Raw genomic sequence first — 17,093 nt, 5'->3', positions numbered from 1 at the left:
GGTACCTTTACTTTTACCTTTACCCACTAGTTAGCTGACATAGTTTCCTAACCTCATATTTTACTTGTAATGCTATTACAGAGGTAGGGAACATTTGCAGGGGAACGTCAGCTGCCTTAACCCTTCTCCTCCCACAATTCTTCATGTAGTTCCTCTCTCTTCCCTTCCTCACTTTGGAACTAAACCAGCTGGGGAGGGGTTGTTTGGCACTATTGCCACTGGCAGATCAAGGAAGGGTCAAGCACACTCACTGTCCATTCATCACCCTTGCATTATCACTAGCTGGCAAATAATTTGCAATTCTTCCCTTAATTAAACAACATAGACTCCTCTCTGAGGTCTCAGCCGTAACAACTTTGGTGATACGTAAGTTATATTTTGCCATTCTGGAAACTGCAACTTGAGCTCTCCGAGCTCCTGAACATTAAAGCCGCTCACATGAGTAAGTGCTTCCTGTGCAGGAACAAAATGGGGATCAGAGTGGCTTGTGACATTTTGCCAGATGAAAATGTTCTTGGATATACTGAGTTGTATCTAGTACTGTGGAAGCAGAGCTCCTCTCACACAATGGGACTTTCATTTCCCCCTCTTTCTCTTTCTTTCTTTCTTTCTTTCTTTCTTTCTCTCTCTCTCTCTCTCTCTCTCTCTCTCTCTCTCTCTCTCTCTCTCTCTCTCTCTCTGTGTGTGTGTGTGTGTCCTCCAATACTTTGGAGTTGATTCTGAGAGCTGCAGGGGAACAGAAGAGGAAGTTCCATGGTAGGCACGGAAGTCTGTTGTATGAACAGAACTGCAGCACTGGATGCACACACTTAAACAAAACCTGGCTTCAAAGGCTTGGATCAAAAAATCCCCCTTCCCATTGCAGCCTCTCAAAAAGCCACTTCTGAGGGTTGCATGGGGTTGCAGCTGTGTATGTTCGAATCAGCCACTCGGCCCATTCATGAGTAGAAGTGCCTTTCATTTGGATGAGAAGATATTTGGAACCCAACCCCAAGTTTATTAGATATAATATATCAGCACCATTAAATTTAATATCAAATATAGATATTCTGTGGAAGAGACGGAAATAGACTTGGTTGGGGGATGGATTGGTGTGTGGCAGGAGATGAAAACACTCTGGGAGCAGGAAACAGAGAAGAAAATATACCCAGTGGTGCATATACTTAGGCAGGAACAACCTTTTGCTCCAGTACAATGCAAAACAAGCTATTTTGATCCTTGTTGGTGCAGCACAGAAGAGGCTAAGGTCATGCACAAAAACCCCCCTGAACATTCTGTGATGCAAATGAGCATGAGCTGTGCTGCTAGTTCTCTCTCTCTCTCTCTCTCTCTCTCTCTCTCTCTCTCTCTTTCTGTTCAGGCCAGGAAATATTATGGGGAGCAGCACTTTTAAAAAGTGCATCCTTGTGAAAGTGCTTGGAATGTGCCTGTGCATTTGGGTGACAAAAGGGTTTAAGGGTGACCTTTCACTAAGCAACTGTCACAATGAAACTTGACTTGATCCATTGTATAATGCAGCTGAAAGTTGTTTCATTTGCTCTTCCCTATAGATGACCACAGCAGAGTGAAGCTCTCCCTTATCACGTCTGATAAAGACTCTCATTACATCAATGCCAACTTTATCAAGGTAGTACCTCATTTGGTGGCCTGTCGCACATGATTCTCATGGACTGTAGGCTCTGCTGAGTGAAAAATACAGGCAAAAGCTAATAATCTACAGTGGTCATTGAGCCCCTGGGGACATTTAAAAACTGGGGGGGGGGGAACTGTTGTGGGTACTGTTGTGGGTACAGTGGATTTGTAACTGGCTTACTGACCGAACCCAAAGGGTGCTCATCAATGGCTCCTCCTCATCCTCCTCATCCTGGAGAGTAGTGACTAGTGGGGTGCCACAGGGTTCTGTCTTGGGCCCAGTCTTATTCAACATCTTTATCAATGACTTGGATGATGGGCTTGAGGGCATCCTGAGCAAGTTTGCAGACGACACCAAATTGGGAGGGGTGGCTAATACCCCAGAGGACAGGACCACACTTCAAAATGACCTTAACAGATTAGACAACTGGGCCAAAGCAAACAAGATGAAATTTAACAAGGAGAAATGTAAGGTACTACACTTGGGCAAAAAAAATGAAAGGCACAAATACAGGATGGGTGACACCTGGCTTGAGAGCAGTACATGTGAAAAGGACCTAGGAGTCTTGGTAGACCACAGACTTGACATGAGTCAGCAGTGTGATGCAGCAGCTAAAAAAGCCAATGAAATTCTGGGCTGCATCAATAGGAGTATAGCATCTAGATCAAGGGAAGTAATAGTACAACTGTATTTTGCTCTGGTCAGACCTCACCTGGAGTACTGTGTCCAGTTCTGGGCACCACAGTTCAAGAAGGATACTGACAAGCTGGAACGTGTCCAGAAGAGGGCAACCAAAATGGTCAAAGGCCTGGAAACGATGCCTTATGAGGAACGGCTTAGGGAGCTGGGTATGTTTAGCCTGGAGAAGAGAAGGTTAAGGGGTGATATGATAGCCATGTTCAAATATATGAAAGGATGTCATATGGAGGAGGGAGAAAGATTGTTTTCTGCTGCTCCAGAGAAGCAGACACGGAGCAATGGATTCAAACTTCAAGAAAGAAGTTTCCACCTAAACATTAGGAAGAACTTCCTGACAGTAAGAGCTGTTCGGCAGTGGAATTTGCTACCAAGGAGTGTGGTGGAGTCTCCTTCTTTGGAGGTCTTTAAGCAAAGGCTTGACAGCCATATGTCAAGAATGCTTTGATTGTGTTTCCTGCTTGGCAGGGGGTTGGACTGGATGGCCCTTGAGGTCTCTTCCAACTCTATGATTCTATGATACTGCACACACACACACACACACACACACACACACACACACACACACACACACTATATGCATGTACACAATGCAACCAGTCAATAATGGGAACGACAGACCACAACTGCATATAACCTCCAATAATTTGCCCCGCACCCTGCAGTTAGGCTTGGGGGGAAAGCCTCTTATTGGCTACAATGTAGGGCTTCTTTCAAGCCTAATTTCAGTGGAAGGGGTGGCTGTGGGACAACTGGAAAGGACTATGTGATGCCTGGAACAGCACTCATGAGTGCTGTTTTGGTGACCCACAATCCTTAGTCAGGTTTATATGAGAATGCAAATGGCTTAAGGGAGAAAGTGCTCCTCACATTGAAGAGATCCCAGGAGTGGCGGGTTAATAAAAATATATTTGAAAAGTTATAGGGCCTTTGAAATATCTTACGTTTGGGCTTCTAATTTAATCCTAGGCTAAGTGAGTTCCTTCCACTGCCTTCTCACTGAGGAAGCACTCTAAGGAAGTTGTCTCCTCTCAATAGTTCTCTGTCCCATTTAACAGCAGGAAGTCACACAACCTCCTTTTTTTAGCAGTCCTTCTGAAGTTAATGACACAACCAATTTCAGGATATTGTTACATGTTTTTGGGTGCCCAGATTCCCCTAAATTCCTGGGTCTAAAAAAAAGTTAGAATTCTGTGTCTGTTTTGCAAGCTGGAGGGGGGCGGGGCAGAAAATGGGTGGCCTGTTTTATGCTGCAGTGAGGGTCAGTCACAATGTTTGGGGTATCTTAGAATCTGGAGCTGCAGCAATAGAGGGGGCAGGACCTTCTTGGTATGTGAATGCTCTGCATTCTCTCCATCTAGGCTTGTGTTGTATATATGTGTAAATAAATTATGCTATGCCTCATTGTTCCAAAAGGAAACACAGACCCTGATCAGTGTGCCGGGTACCCCTGGAATCTCACACTGTTTGGAGATTGGGGTGGCGTGTAACAGTATAATGGGGAAATGCAAAATACTCCAGAGTGGATTGCACCTAGATGCTTTTTAACAAAAACTTTATTTCCTTTTTAGGGTGTGTATGAGCCAAAGACTTACATAGCTACCCAGGGCCCCCTTCCTACAACTGTTGTTGACTTCTGGAGGATGATTTGGGAATATAAAGTCCTGGTAAGCTCCAGATCAGTGCTACTTACAAGTTTCTCCTACAGTTTTACACTCAAACATTGCTTGCTTTTTCCAGGGGAGGGATAGGGTCCCATGAAATGAATTAAGCCAAGGGGATGGTTGCACTAAGTCTGGAGTTTGCAGACCTCGGTTACAGCTCGTGTTTAGTCAGGAGAGAACGAAATCACAAGCCCAGGTTCAGATGGCACACTAATCCAAACTATGGCTTAGCTCAGTGTGGTGCAGTAGCAAATCAACTTGGGAGAAGTGGTCTGGGCACACATGCATGCATGTTAAGTCATTGTTTTGTGTAGTGTGATGTGCAAACCAGGCCAGATTGTGGTTTGTTTGGAGTTAAACAAGCCACAATTCCTGGTTCAAATATAATGCTAAGCCAGAGATCATGGTTTGTTTCGTTCCTTCACTAGTGATGAGATTTATGACTTATTGTGATACGCAAATATGGATTCTGATTCATACCTATTGCTTTCTGCTAGACTTTGCTACCCATGTTTCAACCTGCTTTTAGCCTGCTTTATCATGGGTTTTTTTTCATCATTTTGCATTCATGTGATCATTTTTACAACTCTCCCTGGTGATGCTTACATTCAACAGCCTCATCCCATACACTAACAGCAGGTGCTGAGACTTGGCAACAGTGGAAGGAGCCTAAAGTCAACAGCTACAACAGCTGCTGGATAATTTCTGGACAACGTGGTAGAGTTTAAAAGTGCCTAAACATTGAATCCCTTGTTTTCCCAAAACCCACTAATCCTACATAAGCAACTAAATGTTGCAGCACAAACAAATTAGGGAAACCAAGCAAATATGTACAGCTTATTCCGTTCCCAGGATTTGAGACTTCTGGCTATATAAAAAGGATGGAGTTTTTACTTTTTTAGAAATCTAAGCCATCCTACTGCACACAGCAATTTTCTCTAAGTGACAATTCTGCTCAAAGGCATCACCAGCCACTTGCTGCATATTTGCATGCCCCATGCACACACTGGAGGGCAGGGGCATCCATATGGCACCATGCGTCACTTGTACGCATCCCAATTTTGCTCCTGGTTAATGCACGTGTTCCCTTATTTTAAAAAAAACCAACCTGATTGGTACTGTCAAGGGAGGTATAGCTGTGGGAAGTCCAAGGGTGTGGTGGAACTGTTCTATTTTTGGAAGAGTTCCTCATACCACCATCCATGTGCTACATAGCCTCTCTTTGGAGGGGGAGTGCTCTACTGCCACAATTCCTTAGTGCTTGTTTGACTGTTAGTGCTTTTAGGCACACCTGAGCCATTTTATCTCCAGGAATTGCAATGCAAAGTTGGTGCTTTTGCTTCAACTAGTGACCCCATGGGAAGAGAAGGGAGATGGAAATCATGCTGGGCATGGAAATTTGTTTTATTTTTCTTCGTTGCAAAGTGGGACTTTACACCTGGTATAAGCCTAGTTTAGAAAACCTAGTTTGGAATTTTGTTGCTAGACTTTTTTTTTTTGTTAGTGAACAAATTCCAAAGCTATACAGAAAAGAGAAAAACCTTCCATTTCACACACACCACAATCATTTGAGAAGCTTGCAAAACAACAACAACCAGATGATGCATCAAAGGCCCTTGGAGTGAAATGGGATGTCCTGGCAACTCCCCCTCCTTCCTTCCTTCCTTCTTCTCTCTCTGTCTTGCAGAATCAAAGGCTGGCTTATTGTGCTTCTCTCATGCAAGTGCAGGAGATGTGCAACAAATGCAGGTGCAACTGTACACCAAACATTGCATGTTGCTGGACAATTACAAAAAATCACACCCTGCTTGATTCTTGATGTGGCTGCTTGGTGAGGTGGAGCAAGTAGGAGGTGGAAAGTGTGGAGAAAGACAAGGGTCTATGCAGGACTATCAGACATGCACCATCCACTGGTTTGGATGGGAAGCAATAGTGAAAATATAAAATTAGCAAAGGGGTGAATGAAACCGTGCTATCTCATATTATGAGAAAAATGGAATGAGAAGGGGGAAAAATGGCAGAGGTCTACCTTGTGGAAGTACCCAGTATTGAAAATTTTCCTGTTTCATTTGTATAGCTGAATGGCGCTCAAGTGTCTTTATATTTTTTATCTCTCCAGGTTGTGGTCATGGCTTGCATGGAATTTGAAATGGGGAAGGTAAGCCCTGTGCCAATGGATAGCGCACGCGCACGCACGCGCACGCGCGCACACACACACACACAGCTTAATATAATAATAAAAACTCTAAGAGGTTTGTGCATCTTAGAGCCCCTGCACCACCATCATATGGGGACTTCCAAGCAGCTCCTGAAGCCAGCCAGAGCCAATTGCTCCAGGCTGCTGAGAGACTGCCGCTGCTGCATTTCCTGGGGACATTAGATGAAATCTGGGGACATTCCAGGGATGGAATTTGTCCAGGGACTTATTCACAAATCTGGGTACTGTCCCTAGGAAACGGGGACGTCTGGTAACCCTACTATAGTGAATGTTGTTTTTTTGAAGAAGTGTTGCGTTTGAGAGATGCCAGCTTGGCCAAACAGCTGAATACATCACTTGTGTGGCTGAAACTTTCCCTGACTTGACACCAGTTTTTGTGCTGGGGGCAGGGAAAGGAAGATGTGAGAGTTGACAAGGCAAGAGACAGATAAACACAGTCTCCTTCTACTCCTTTTCCAACAGAAAAAATGTGAGCGATATTGGGTAGATGCGGATGAGTCTCCACTCAAAATGGGCCCTTTCTGCATATCCTGTGTGAGTATAACCACGCTTACCCCCAGGCCTGTTTTAATTCATAGTCTGCATTCTGATTTACTGTAGAAATTGGAGTTCTTGGTGAAGTCCAGAAATAAACAGTAAATTGCAAGAACTCGGGCCAGGAGGAAGATGAATTTCAAGTAAGTCTTCAAAAGGTTTTATTAATGTAATGATGAATTCAAATAGGAATCAATTCCAGTATGATAGTGAGGCAAATAAAAATAAATTCCAGTGAACAAATCCCAGGACAAGGCCCTGTTTCGACAATTCCTCATCAGCAATGTTTTAATGGTCAGAGTGTACCAAGTATGTTTGCCTCACTATCATACTGGAATTGATTCCTATTTGAATTCATCATTACATAAATAAAACCTTTTGAAGACTTACTTGAAATTCATCTTCCTCCTGGCCCGAGTTCTTGCAATTTACTGTTTATTTCTGCATTTGGATTTATGCAAATTGTTGCTGTTTACCGGCAGAAAATGTCATCCTGGTTTGTTTTCCTATAGGAGGCCGAAGAAAGGAGAAATGAGTATGTGATTCGCACTCTGAAAGTGAAGCTGAATGAGAGTGTAAGTCTGGGAACATATGGTAGGAATGCTTGGGGAAGTAGTTTGTGCTAGTGCCACCGATCAATCCATTTATGTGAATCCTTTTGTGGTTCCAATACAGCACTTCTTTAAAAGTGTGTCTATGTTATGGTGGTGGTAATAGAGTCTGATACTTCATAACTGCAGGAGCTTGCATCCAGCAGAAACTTGAGGAAGCAATCTTTGCCTAAGAAGTGTTTGAGTCTACATCCCGTTGTTGTTGTTGTTTAGTTGTTTAGTCGTGTCCGACTCTTCGTGACCCCATGGACCAGAGCACGCCAGGCACTCCTGTCTTGCACTTCCTCCCGCAGTTTGGTCAAACTCATGTTCGTAGCTTCGAGAACACTGTCCAACCATCTCGTCCTCTGTCCTCCCCTTCTCCTAGTGCCCTCAATCTTTCCCAACATCAGGGTCTTTTCCAAGGATTCTTCTCTTCTCATGAGGTGGCCAAAGTATTGGAGCCTCAGCTTCACGATCTGTCCTTCCAGTGAGCACTCAGGGCTGATTTCCTTAAGAATGGATAGGTTTGATCTTCTTGCAGTCCATGGGACTCTCAAGAGTCTCCTCCAGCACCATAATTCAAAAGCATCAATCCTTCGGCGATCAGCCTTCTATATGGTCCAGCTCTCACTTCCATACATCACTACTGGGAAAACCATAGCTTTAACTATACGGACCTTTGTAGGCAAGGTGATGTCTCTGCTTTTTAAGATGCTGTCTTGGTTTGTCATTGCTTTTCTCCCAAGAAGCAGGCGTCTTTTAATTTCCTGACTGCTGAGTACATCCTGTACTCAGGTATAAATGCTTAAGCTCCATTTAGTTCAATGGGACTCATTTGTCGCACTGATGCATTCATAGCATGTAGAACTGTGAATAGGGATATTGGCATGGAAATCTGAACAACCACAATCTGAATATGCTCCATGGAAAGGTGTAGGTAAGGTTTGAGTCTTTGCAGTTATGTAGGATGTTCAGTTCAGTCTAACTTTGCATCCTCAAATGGCTACAATGGCATGTGTATCCACCACAGTCAATTGCCCACCCACTATTTCCACCACCCTCAAATGAGCATGAGATCAATCAGAGTAAACTTTAATTAAACTATATCTTCTTCTCTTTTGGTGCCTTTACAGGAAAGCCGAACTGTCTACCACTTCCATTATAAAAACTGGCCAGACCATGATGTACCGTCCTCAATCGACCCTATTCTTCAACTCATAGAGGAGATGCGCTGCTATCAAGCACACAGTGATGTACCTATATGTGTACACTGCAGGTGAGGCTATTTAGCAGTAGAGATTTATTCTTTTTTTAGGCCAAGGGAGATGCTCGATCTCTGTATTAATGCTCAAAGGGAAATACACACTTAACTATAATCTTAGAGACTTACAGTCATTTTAGTTTTGCATCTTCTCCTTTATCTCCCCTCTCTGTGGATTCTATATTCTGATTATTTTCATGTAATGTTTTCTCTACCAAGTCAATATATTTTCTTAGTTTTGCTGTCCGAAAAGTCATAATCCTGTAGCAAGGTTAAAAGATGCATACCACTAAGTTCAGAGCAAGAAATTAAGTGAGTTCAGCAAATAGAGCAGAAATAAAAATTGGGGGTTGATATCAACCTCAATTTGAATGGATGACATTATCCGCCCCCTACACAGCTCCCAGGAAACCACATAAAAACTTATTCAGGAGCTATTTTAGGACCAGTTCAGAGGAAGGACAAAATTTTCTTAGGTTTTTCCACAGATTGACACTTGTTCCGATTCAGCAATAAAAAGTCAGGCTTCCCAGGGCAAGTGGCAGGACAAAAAAAACCCAAACTTTTTCAGGCCTGTGATAATAGATTTATACAAGGTACTAGTAATCACAGGACAAACAAATGGGTGGATTTTGTTAAGAGATTTTCAGGGAAGGTTGAATGTTCTTTTATTAAAATACTCGAGGAAAAAAGAGAGCTGGATGCTGGATGAAATTGAGAGCTGTTCCTGCCCTTCTTCCAACAATCCCTTGTGTCTTTTTTCTTTTAGTGCGGGCTGTGGAAGAACAGGAGTCATCTGTGCCATTGACTATACATGGACCTTGCTAAAAGACGGGGTGAGTTTTTGTTTCCCTGTTAAACATCTTTGTACTGTTCATGTGTCTCTATGTCAGACAAGGAACTTCCCACCAATAGTAGTATAACTATTATAAGATGGGAAAGTTTGCTGTTATGCTGTTACTGGAAATGGGAACTTTTTCACTAACTGATGTGTATAACCACCCAAAGTATAGTGTAAATATCCAGAGGATATTGTTGACTGGGTAATGTATGCATGCCATCAATCAATCAATCAATCGAAAGGAATTACTGAAACTCTTTGGTAAGACTCTGAAATAAGAATTCAGTTATAAGGTGTGTTGCGACACAGAGTGGATGGTTGGATCTGGGCATTCCATATCACCAACAGTTCTTTGTCTTTCCTCTCCCCTTCATCATCTTAAGATTCTGCCAATGAACTTCAGCCTTTTTAATATGATTCAGGAAATGCGAACACAGAGGCCTTTATTAGTGCAAACACTGGTACGTTCAAAAAATATTTTTTCTATCGTGTAAAGTATATGAAATTGTAGAAAGCATGTTTGCCTTATAGAGAGACACTGCTGTGCTCTAACGAGGAAATCCTTGTGTGTTGGGGCGGGCAATAATGTACAAGAGCCCTCTTTGCATGAAAGCCTCCTGCAGAGACATCAAAGTAAAAGGTGCAGTTATTATCAGAAGAAGGGAGATTAAAGTTCAAAATGCTAAGGCATTCTGTGGATAATGTGCCAAATAAACTGGCTGGCAAAAGGGCACACACAATATTTCAAATGCTTATCGCCACCAGGAAATGATCTGTTCTCAAAATGATGTTCAATCATTCCATGAAATCTTTAAGCCATTAAAAAGATTTTCTGTCCCAGAAAATGGAGCAGTGCCAGAACTTCAGTTTCCTCTTATACGTCAGCAAAGCTCAGCATGAAGCATAGTCACACTCAGAGGCGTAGCAAGCCCAGGTGGTACCCGGTGCGGAATTTTTTTTGTCACCCTCCCCCCACGTGGCTCTGGCTCTGGCGAAAAGTGAAAAACTAGAGCTTAAAGAACAAAAACAACTTCAGATATGAAATCAGCATTGAAAGAACATATAAGAACAGTTGAAAAATCTTATGCAACAGAAAATTAAAAAAATGTTCCCCGGGGGGGGGCGGCGCCGAGTGTCACCCCCCTCCAGGGTTGCACCCAGGGCGACCCGCCCCCATTGCCCCCCTTGCTACGCCACTGGTCACACTATGGAGCCAGTGTGGTGTAGTAGTTAAGAGCAGTAGACTCGTAATCTGGGGAACCGGGTTCGGGTCTCTGCTCCTCCACATGTAGCTGCTGGGTGACCTTGGGCTACTCACACTTCTCTGAAAGTCTCTTAGCCCCACTCACCTCACAGAGTGTTGTGAGGGAGGAAGGGAAAGGAGAATGTTAGCCGCTTTGAGACTCTTTAGGGTAGTGATAAAGTGGGATATCAAATCCAAACTCTTCTTCTTCTTCTTCTTCTTCTTCTTCTTCTTCTTCTTCTTCTTCTTCTTCTTCTTCTTCTTCTCCCACTTATTAAATGAATCTCCCCAATTTTGGGGATAACCACTGCTCCTTAGCTTATATGTCAGAAAATATCAGCATATCTTTACCATGTTGGACAGCCAAGGACTATGATGATGCAGAGAAATGAATGAACAAAAGTAGCATATCTCCATGTGATTTATTGGCATCATTTTACAGGAGCAGTATAAGTTGGTCTATGATGCTGTGATTGAGCTCTTTAAAAGGCAAATTGAGGCACTCGCTCATCATTCCGATAACTTTGCTATGGAGGTAAGTGTACAGTGTCTGCTTTCAAATACAGAGCATTTCCCCCCAAAATACAGCTTTCCTACCAATGCTAGCACCAAACAGGAAGTACTTCAAACGTCACATTTATCCTTTGTCGTGAAATTCAGATCTCAGGCCAACAGTATTGCATTCACCCAACCCTCGTTTCTTGCATGCAAACTCTCCCCTGTTGCTGGTTTTTGTGTGATGCATGACCAGTTATCCACCCAATGTTCCACCCGTCTATTTGGAACTATCCGCAAAGTTTCTGAAAGCTAAGTCAGAAGGAGTGAGCAGGGGTAAAACAGAAAATCATCCTGAGCTCAGTTCTTCTAAGGATTAGTTCATTGATGATGATGTCAATATACTGCAATGTTGTGATTCCACAGCATGGAATTTCCAAAATGTATGCATTGTCTTAGAGTGCAGTGAAGTTGCTTTTCCCCTGGTGCATTTCACAGCTCTATCTTCCCTAGCCGTTCACTCTGGCAAGGCTTCAATACACTCGTTTGTGTTCACATCATAGAGCATTTATGGGGTGGGGGGGCAAGTCTTTGTCCTATGCAAAGGTGTCCATACCTTGGCCAGAGGTGAATGAGGAATGGCTTGTGAAGCTGGTTGAGAAACAGCACATCCAGCAGCAGTATTCTATAACAAAGTACAGGATACATAGGCTTTTTGAATAACTTCATGTGAACACAGATTAAAAAATGCAGCACTAGAAACACAGTGAGTGCACAGTAAAGAGAAGTGTGGACACAACCTTTGCTACTCAGTGGTAAAGGAAAACCTAAGATAAATTCAAATGCCATTACTCTGATTCTTTAAGTTCCAACTGAATCTTATTCTTAGCCACACCAGTCCACCCCCCATTTGTGCTTGTTGTCGAGTTTGTGGAGACCTTCCACTCAAGCTGAGTGAGTCATTTTCTTTCTCATCTGCTGTGGGCAGTTATGTGGTCTAGCAGAAGTGTAAGGCCAGCGTAACAGAGGCAGCATTTCAACCAGGATGTGGTTTCATGGATACTGGCTGTTTTTCACAGCTTTTATGACCTTCAAAAAGGACCTTTGAAAAAACAGTTTACCAAAAATGGATTTGGGGCTGAGGCTGACTTACAATATCAAGACAAGAGCAAACCCACCTCTGTGGAGCCTGTCTGAATGATTAACCTGAGGGCCTAGAGAGCTTTCTTGAGAGAAATTTGGGGGTATATCTCTTTACAGAAGCTAAGTGCATGCATGTTTAGGTTGCAGTACTAGAAGAAAGTGCACAAGAAGATGCCCCACCAGGAAAAAGGATCATATGGCCCTGTGATTCCCACCCCCCATGATAGGCTGGAGACAAGTGCAGGCCGAGAATTATGGCCCAATACAGTTGAACCCTTTTTTTGAAACAGCTTGAATCGGAGGGCATGTCCAGACAAGGTTCTTCCACACTTGTTCTGTGTGTGCAACTGGTACACGAGGATCCACACACTCCTATTTCTTTCAGTCACCATATTAATTGTTCTAGTTACAGGTAGGTAGCCGTGTTGGTCTGACGTAGTCAAAACAAAATAAAAAATTTCCTTTGTGTGGTATCTGAAGAAGTATGCATGCACACGAAAGCTCATACCAAAATAAAAAAACTTAGTTGGTCTTTAAGGTGCTGCTGGAAGGAATTTTTTTATTTTGTTTCCATATTAATTGTTATTCCATTCTTTGCAATCAACACCAGTCAGCAGAGGTTGACAGAAAATATCCCAGGTGTGGGTTTTTAATCCCTCCCCTCAAGCACACTTCCTCCCTCCCTCAGTTCACTTAGGCTGTGTACACATTACCATTTCCTCCCACTCCAGTGGGCTCCCACTGCTGATGCATGAAGCAGAGTACACATGGCATTAGCCACAATACGTATGTTTCCTGTAGATTCTTGAGAAATGCTCCTGTTTGATGTACTTCCCCTCAAATCAGCTTTCATCTGATTTGAAAATGCAAGCTGTGGTTAAGCTGAGGTGTGCACAGTTCAGATAGTAGTTGTGCATGCGCAGATGACAGCAGATGTGCAGGTGACAGCTTCATTCAGTTCAGGGGTGGCGGTGTAGGCACAGAGAAACAAATCAGGTAATGTGCATTGAATGAAGACACCCCTGCCCCCTCTCTGGTCTACTCAGCAAGTGCAAACATAAAGAGGGGACATGCCCATACTTTAAACCACCAATGTGTACATAGGCTTAAACGTCATTTTACTTGCACCTTAAAAAAACATGAAACTGTACAATTCTGATTCTCATCAAAGTGCCAGCAGAGAACATTTCAGGGCCCTTCAAAACTGGAGTTTTGAAGATGGAAGACAGAAGCAATTTGCTTCCAGGGATGTTATGTTTGCACCAGTCCTAGGCAAAGTCTGATCTTTATGTTACCAGTTTCTATATGGAAGACGCTGGAGATGCTTCTGTCTTGCAGTAGCTCCAACAGCTGTTCACCATGTGGAGCACTGCAATAGTATGCGATGTGGAAGCATTTCCAAATACCTCATGGGGTAGCTAGAATGTAAGACTTGGTGCTGAGTACTACGCAGAAGCCAAATACACTGAAATAAGATGGGTGATGAAAGAGGGACATACCACATTAATTATAAGCAATAAAAGTAAATCAACATTTCCTGGAGAGCTTAGAGAGAGGTATCCTACTTGGCAGATTCCGTAGTAGTCTATTATTTATCAAGCCATTGAACTCCAAAAATGTATTTAGAGAGCAGGGATGTCCTAGATAAAGGAGTAACTGAGAGTTCAGTGATTATCTGTTGCAATGGCAAATATCAATTCCAGAGTCAACAGTGTAGCCTACTCTTTCCACTATGAAAGGTGTGGACCCATGACCGTAGCCAAGGGAGGGGCAGCTGCCCCACACCAATCAAGTAAAACAATTGAAATACTTAACTAACTGACCAATCAAAATGGTTCAGCCCCCCAACAAAAGACCTGCCCCCCCAACAAAAATCTTGGCTACGCCCATGTGTGGACCTCACAGAATACAGATCTTTTAGTCCAGACCTGAGACTGACTTACCCCAAACATGCATTTGGCAACCAATTTCTTAAATATTTTGTCCTATATTTATATGGTGGTAGTGCTGCTGTTGTTACCCACCTTACATTGGGCTGCAAGCCAGTACTATGTCCACCTGTTGAAAACCAATGTTCTCGTTCTGTGAGTCTACAAAACCTTCTCTCTCTTTTTTTGGTAACTTTTGTAGGCTGAAGCAAGCCATCCAACAGCCATGGCACTCCAGGCTCCACATATGGAAACTTCTTCGATACAGTTGAACAGGTAAGAAAAGACGTAATTCTTAAGTATAGCACACAATTCGGGAAAGATTAAGCACTTTAAATAGGCTGTAATCCAATGCACACTTATCTGGCAGGAAGCCCCGTCGATCTCAAAGGACATGCCCGGGATTGCACTGTGGAGCCCACTAATCTCTGTGGGACAATTAAATATGCATTCTCTCTTTCACTAAAATAAATGAGCCTTAGCTCAACTTTGGTTGGTTTATACCCATAGTCCCAACCTAGCTATGGACCAGGACTGGGGATGCTGTGTTTTACACATAAGTCCCAGCCACCATGGCCAGTGGTTAGAGATGATGGGAGTTGTAGTTCAACAACATCTGGAGGGCCACAGGCTTCCCATCCTTGCTACAAAGAAAACAAGGTTACTAAAATAAAACAATTCCTACCTGCCTCTCCTCTCTACTGACTTTGCATCATGGAAATGCATGGAGGTCATCTTGTCTTTCAGCAGCTACTGTCTATGGTAGCTAGTTGGAACCAGTTTAAACACAGAGGAACTCTGAAAGCTAGCAGTTGCCTTTATGCACTGCTGGTAGACTTTCCAAAAGCATCTGGCTGAATACCAAGGTACAGTGGTACCTCGACTTACGAATTTAATCCGTTCCAAACGGACCTTCGTAAGTCTAAAAATTCGTAAGTCGAAGCCAATGGGGAATTTTTTTAAAAAAATCTGTAAGTCAAAAAAATCCTATCTAAACCGCATCCAAAATGGCGGACAGAACTCTGTTCGTAACTCAAAACATTTGTACGCCGAGTCATTCATAAGTCGAGGTACCATTGTAAATAAAACTTGGCAGTCCCCAGGGTGTCAAAAAGAGTATACCTTAATTTTTAAAAAGCTAGTCTGGGTTCCTTTCGTTGATGTGCTTTTTTCATAGGCGGAAGTAAAGTTTCTGAGTTTTCACTTATCCCTAGCCATTTTGCAATGTAGTGGAGCTTTGTCTGCATGAAGAAGGGCCTTCCCGAATAGTTATACCTCTGGCAATCATGTTCCCTTCATTTCAGTCCAGTCCAAGAGGAACAGGAGAAATCTCAGAGCCCGGGTCATGATATATGGGGCTTAGGCACTCGTGACAGATATAGAGATGGTGCTTTTCTGGTCAGACAAGCAATTTCAATTGGATCCTTGAGCTTCAGCGCCGCCAGAAACATGGATGCCGCAGCAGGCTCGAACTCTTGGTTGCCAAGACAGCCACTCCATAAGCATCACAGTTTGGACTTCAACAATCTCTTTTGGGCAGAGCTACCTGCCACTTTAAAATCAGGAAGTGAGGCTGGGATCAGCTTAGATACAAAGGTGCCTCTGACACGGACCAAATCTACCCCTTTTGAGTTAGCATCACAGAGAGCGTCCCAAATGTCGACAAGAAAGGACCCTAGCTCCTGTGAGGGCCTCCAGTCTGGAGGCTTTACAGCTGACTCTAGCCTTTCAAATAAACTATCAAGCAACACCAAGCATTGTCTGTTCACGAAGTTACGCCATCAGTCTCGTACTTGGTCGTCAGAAGATCCTTACTTTTCTTCCCTGTCATCGGACGAACCATGCTCCCCAGCGCTTCCTGACCCTGCTGTGAATCTATCTGAAACAATTCCCCTGCTTGCTTCTCCTGCTGACGCCGCAACTCAGCCCTTGGAAAGTCCAGCAAGGCCCGGCTATCCACCATGTGGCTCTGTGGCTCAGAATAGCCAACCAGTGGGCGCAGTGGAACCTGCCTGCCAAAGTAAGTCCTTGAGAGGTTGTGGTTTCCTCCTCATTACAGTACAAAGGAAAGTTGTACAAGGAGGCTGTTTTGTTGCCCTAGCAGATGAAGTAGGGATAGCATTTTAAGTTTGCACATGGCCAGAATTGGACTTTGCTAGTGCATGGATGAGGAATCAAGATGGGAAGCTAACAGCTTTTTCATACATGGAGATTAAATTGCCTTTGAGCATCTATGCTTTATTCTTTATGTGAACATCTAACAAATGTTAGCAGAAGATACGTATATGGCTTATCAGAATGTTTTAATATCTAGAATTCAAACTCCTTGCTTGGCCCACTGTGGTGGGCAAGGGAAGGGGGAGGAATGCTGCACAACAACCCAACACTTTTGGGCATGTAGTGCACACCGATGTTGATGGGATACCACAGTTGTAAAAATCTAAAATCTGAAAAAGTATGAACGGTACTGTGCTACTCTGTATTCTGATAAACGAGGATGAGGAGGAAAATAAATTAGCAGGTTTCCACGTGAACTTTGGATACACAGGATTTATGGTTGATGGGGGAAGGAAGTGTAGTTGCAGGAGCTACCACTTCCAGTGCCATCTGGTGGTCACTTTGTTTATTTTTAAAAAGTAAATGCTTTCATGCTTCTGCACTTCAAGGTTTTGCAACAGCGATTGCAACCAGGTGGTGTTTCCCTATTATGCATTTGGAAGTTTGTTCATGTTACCAGTGTTCCTGATATGCTTCATTTAAATCAACAGAGAAGCTTGTTGCAGGACACTTTCTGTCCACACTTATGGCCTGAATAGTGCTATAGACGTGGATTTTAAGTTGCGC

The 17,093-nt window shown here is 43.3% G+C and overlaps 1 protein-coding gene across 1 annotated transcript in view; it reads left to right on the top strand.

Moving 5' to 3' along the window:
- The window catches only part of PTPN22 (protein tyrosine phosphatase non-receptor type 22), a 60,721-nt gene that overhangs the window by 33,373 nt on the left and 10,255 nt on the right, over positions 1 to 17,093 (top strand). Inside the window, exons 4-14 of the mRNA XM_060277155.1 lie at positions 1,551 to 1,627; positions 3,901 to 3,996; positions 6,113 to 6,151; positions 6,674 to 6,745; positions 7,258 to 7,320; positions 8,472 to 8,614; positions 9,369 to 9,435; positions 9,824 to 9,901; positions 11,126 to 11,218; positions 14,452 to 14,525; positions 15,554 to 16,269. Coding sequence (XP_060133138.1) covers positions 1,551 to 1,627; positions 3,901 to 3,996; positions 6,113 to 6,151; positions 6,674 to 6,745; positions 7,258 to 7,320; positions 8,472 to 8,614; positions 9,369 to 9,435; positions 9,824 to 9,901; positions 11,126 to 11,218; positions 14,452 to 14,525; positions 15,554 to 16,269 — 1,518 coding nt within the window. The remainder of the gene's footprint in view (positions 1 to 1,550; positions 1,628 to 3,900; positions 3,997 to 6,112; positions 6,152 to 6,673; positions 6,746 to 7,257; positions 7,321 to 8,471; positions 8,615 to 9,368; positions 9,436 to 9,823; positions 9,902 to 11,125; positions 11,219 to 14,451; positions 14,526 to 15,553; positions 16,270 to 17,093) is intronic.

The sequence above is a fragment of the Zootoca vivipara genome, chromosome 7 (genome assembly GCF_963506605.1).
Source record: "Zootoca vivipara chromosome 7, rZooViv1.1, whole genome shotgun sequence".
Classification (NCBI taxonomy): domain Eukaryota; kingdom Metazoa; phylum Chordata; class Lepidosauria; order Squamata; family Lacertidae; genus Zootoca; species Zootoca vivipara.
This window is presented reverse-complemented; position numbering and strand designations above follow the sequence as displayed.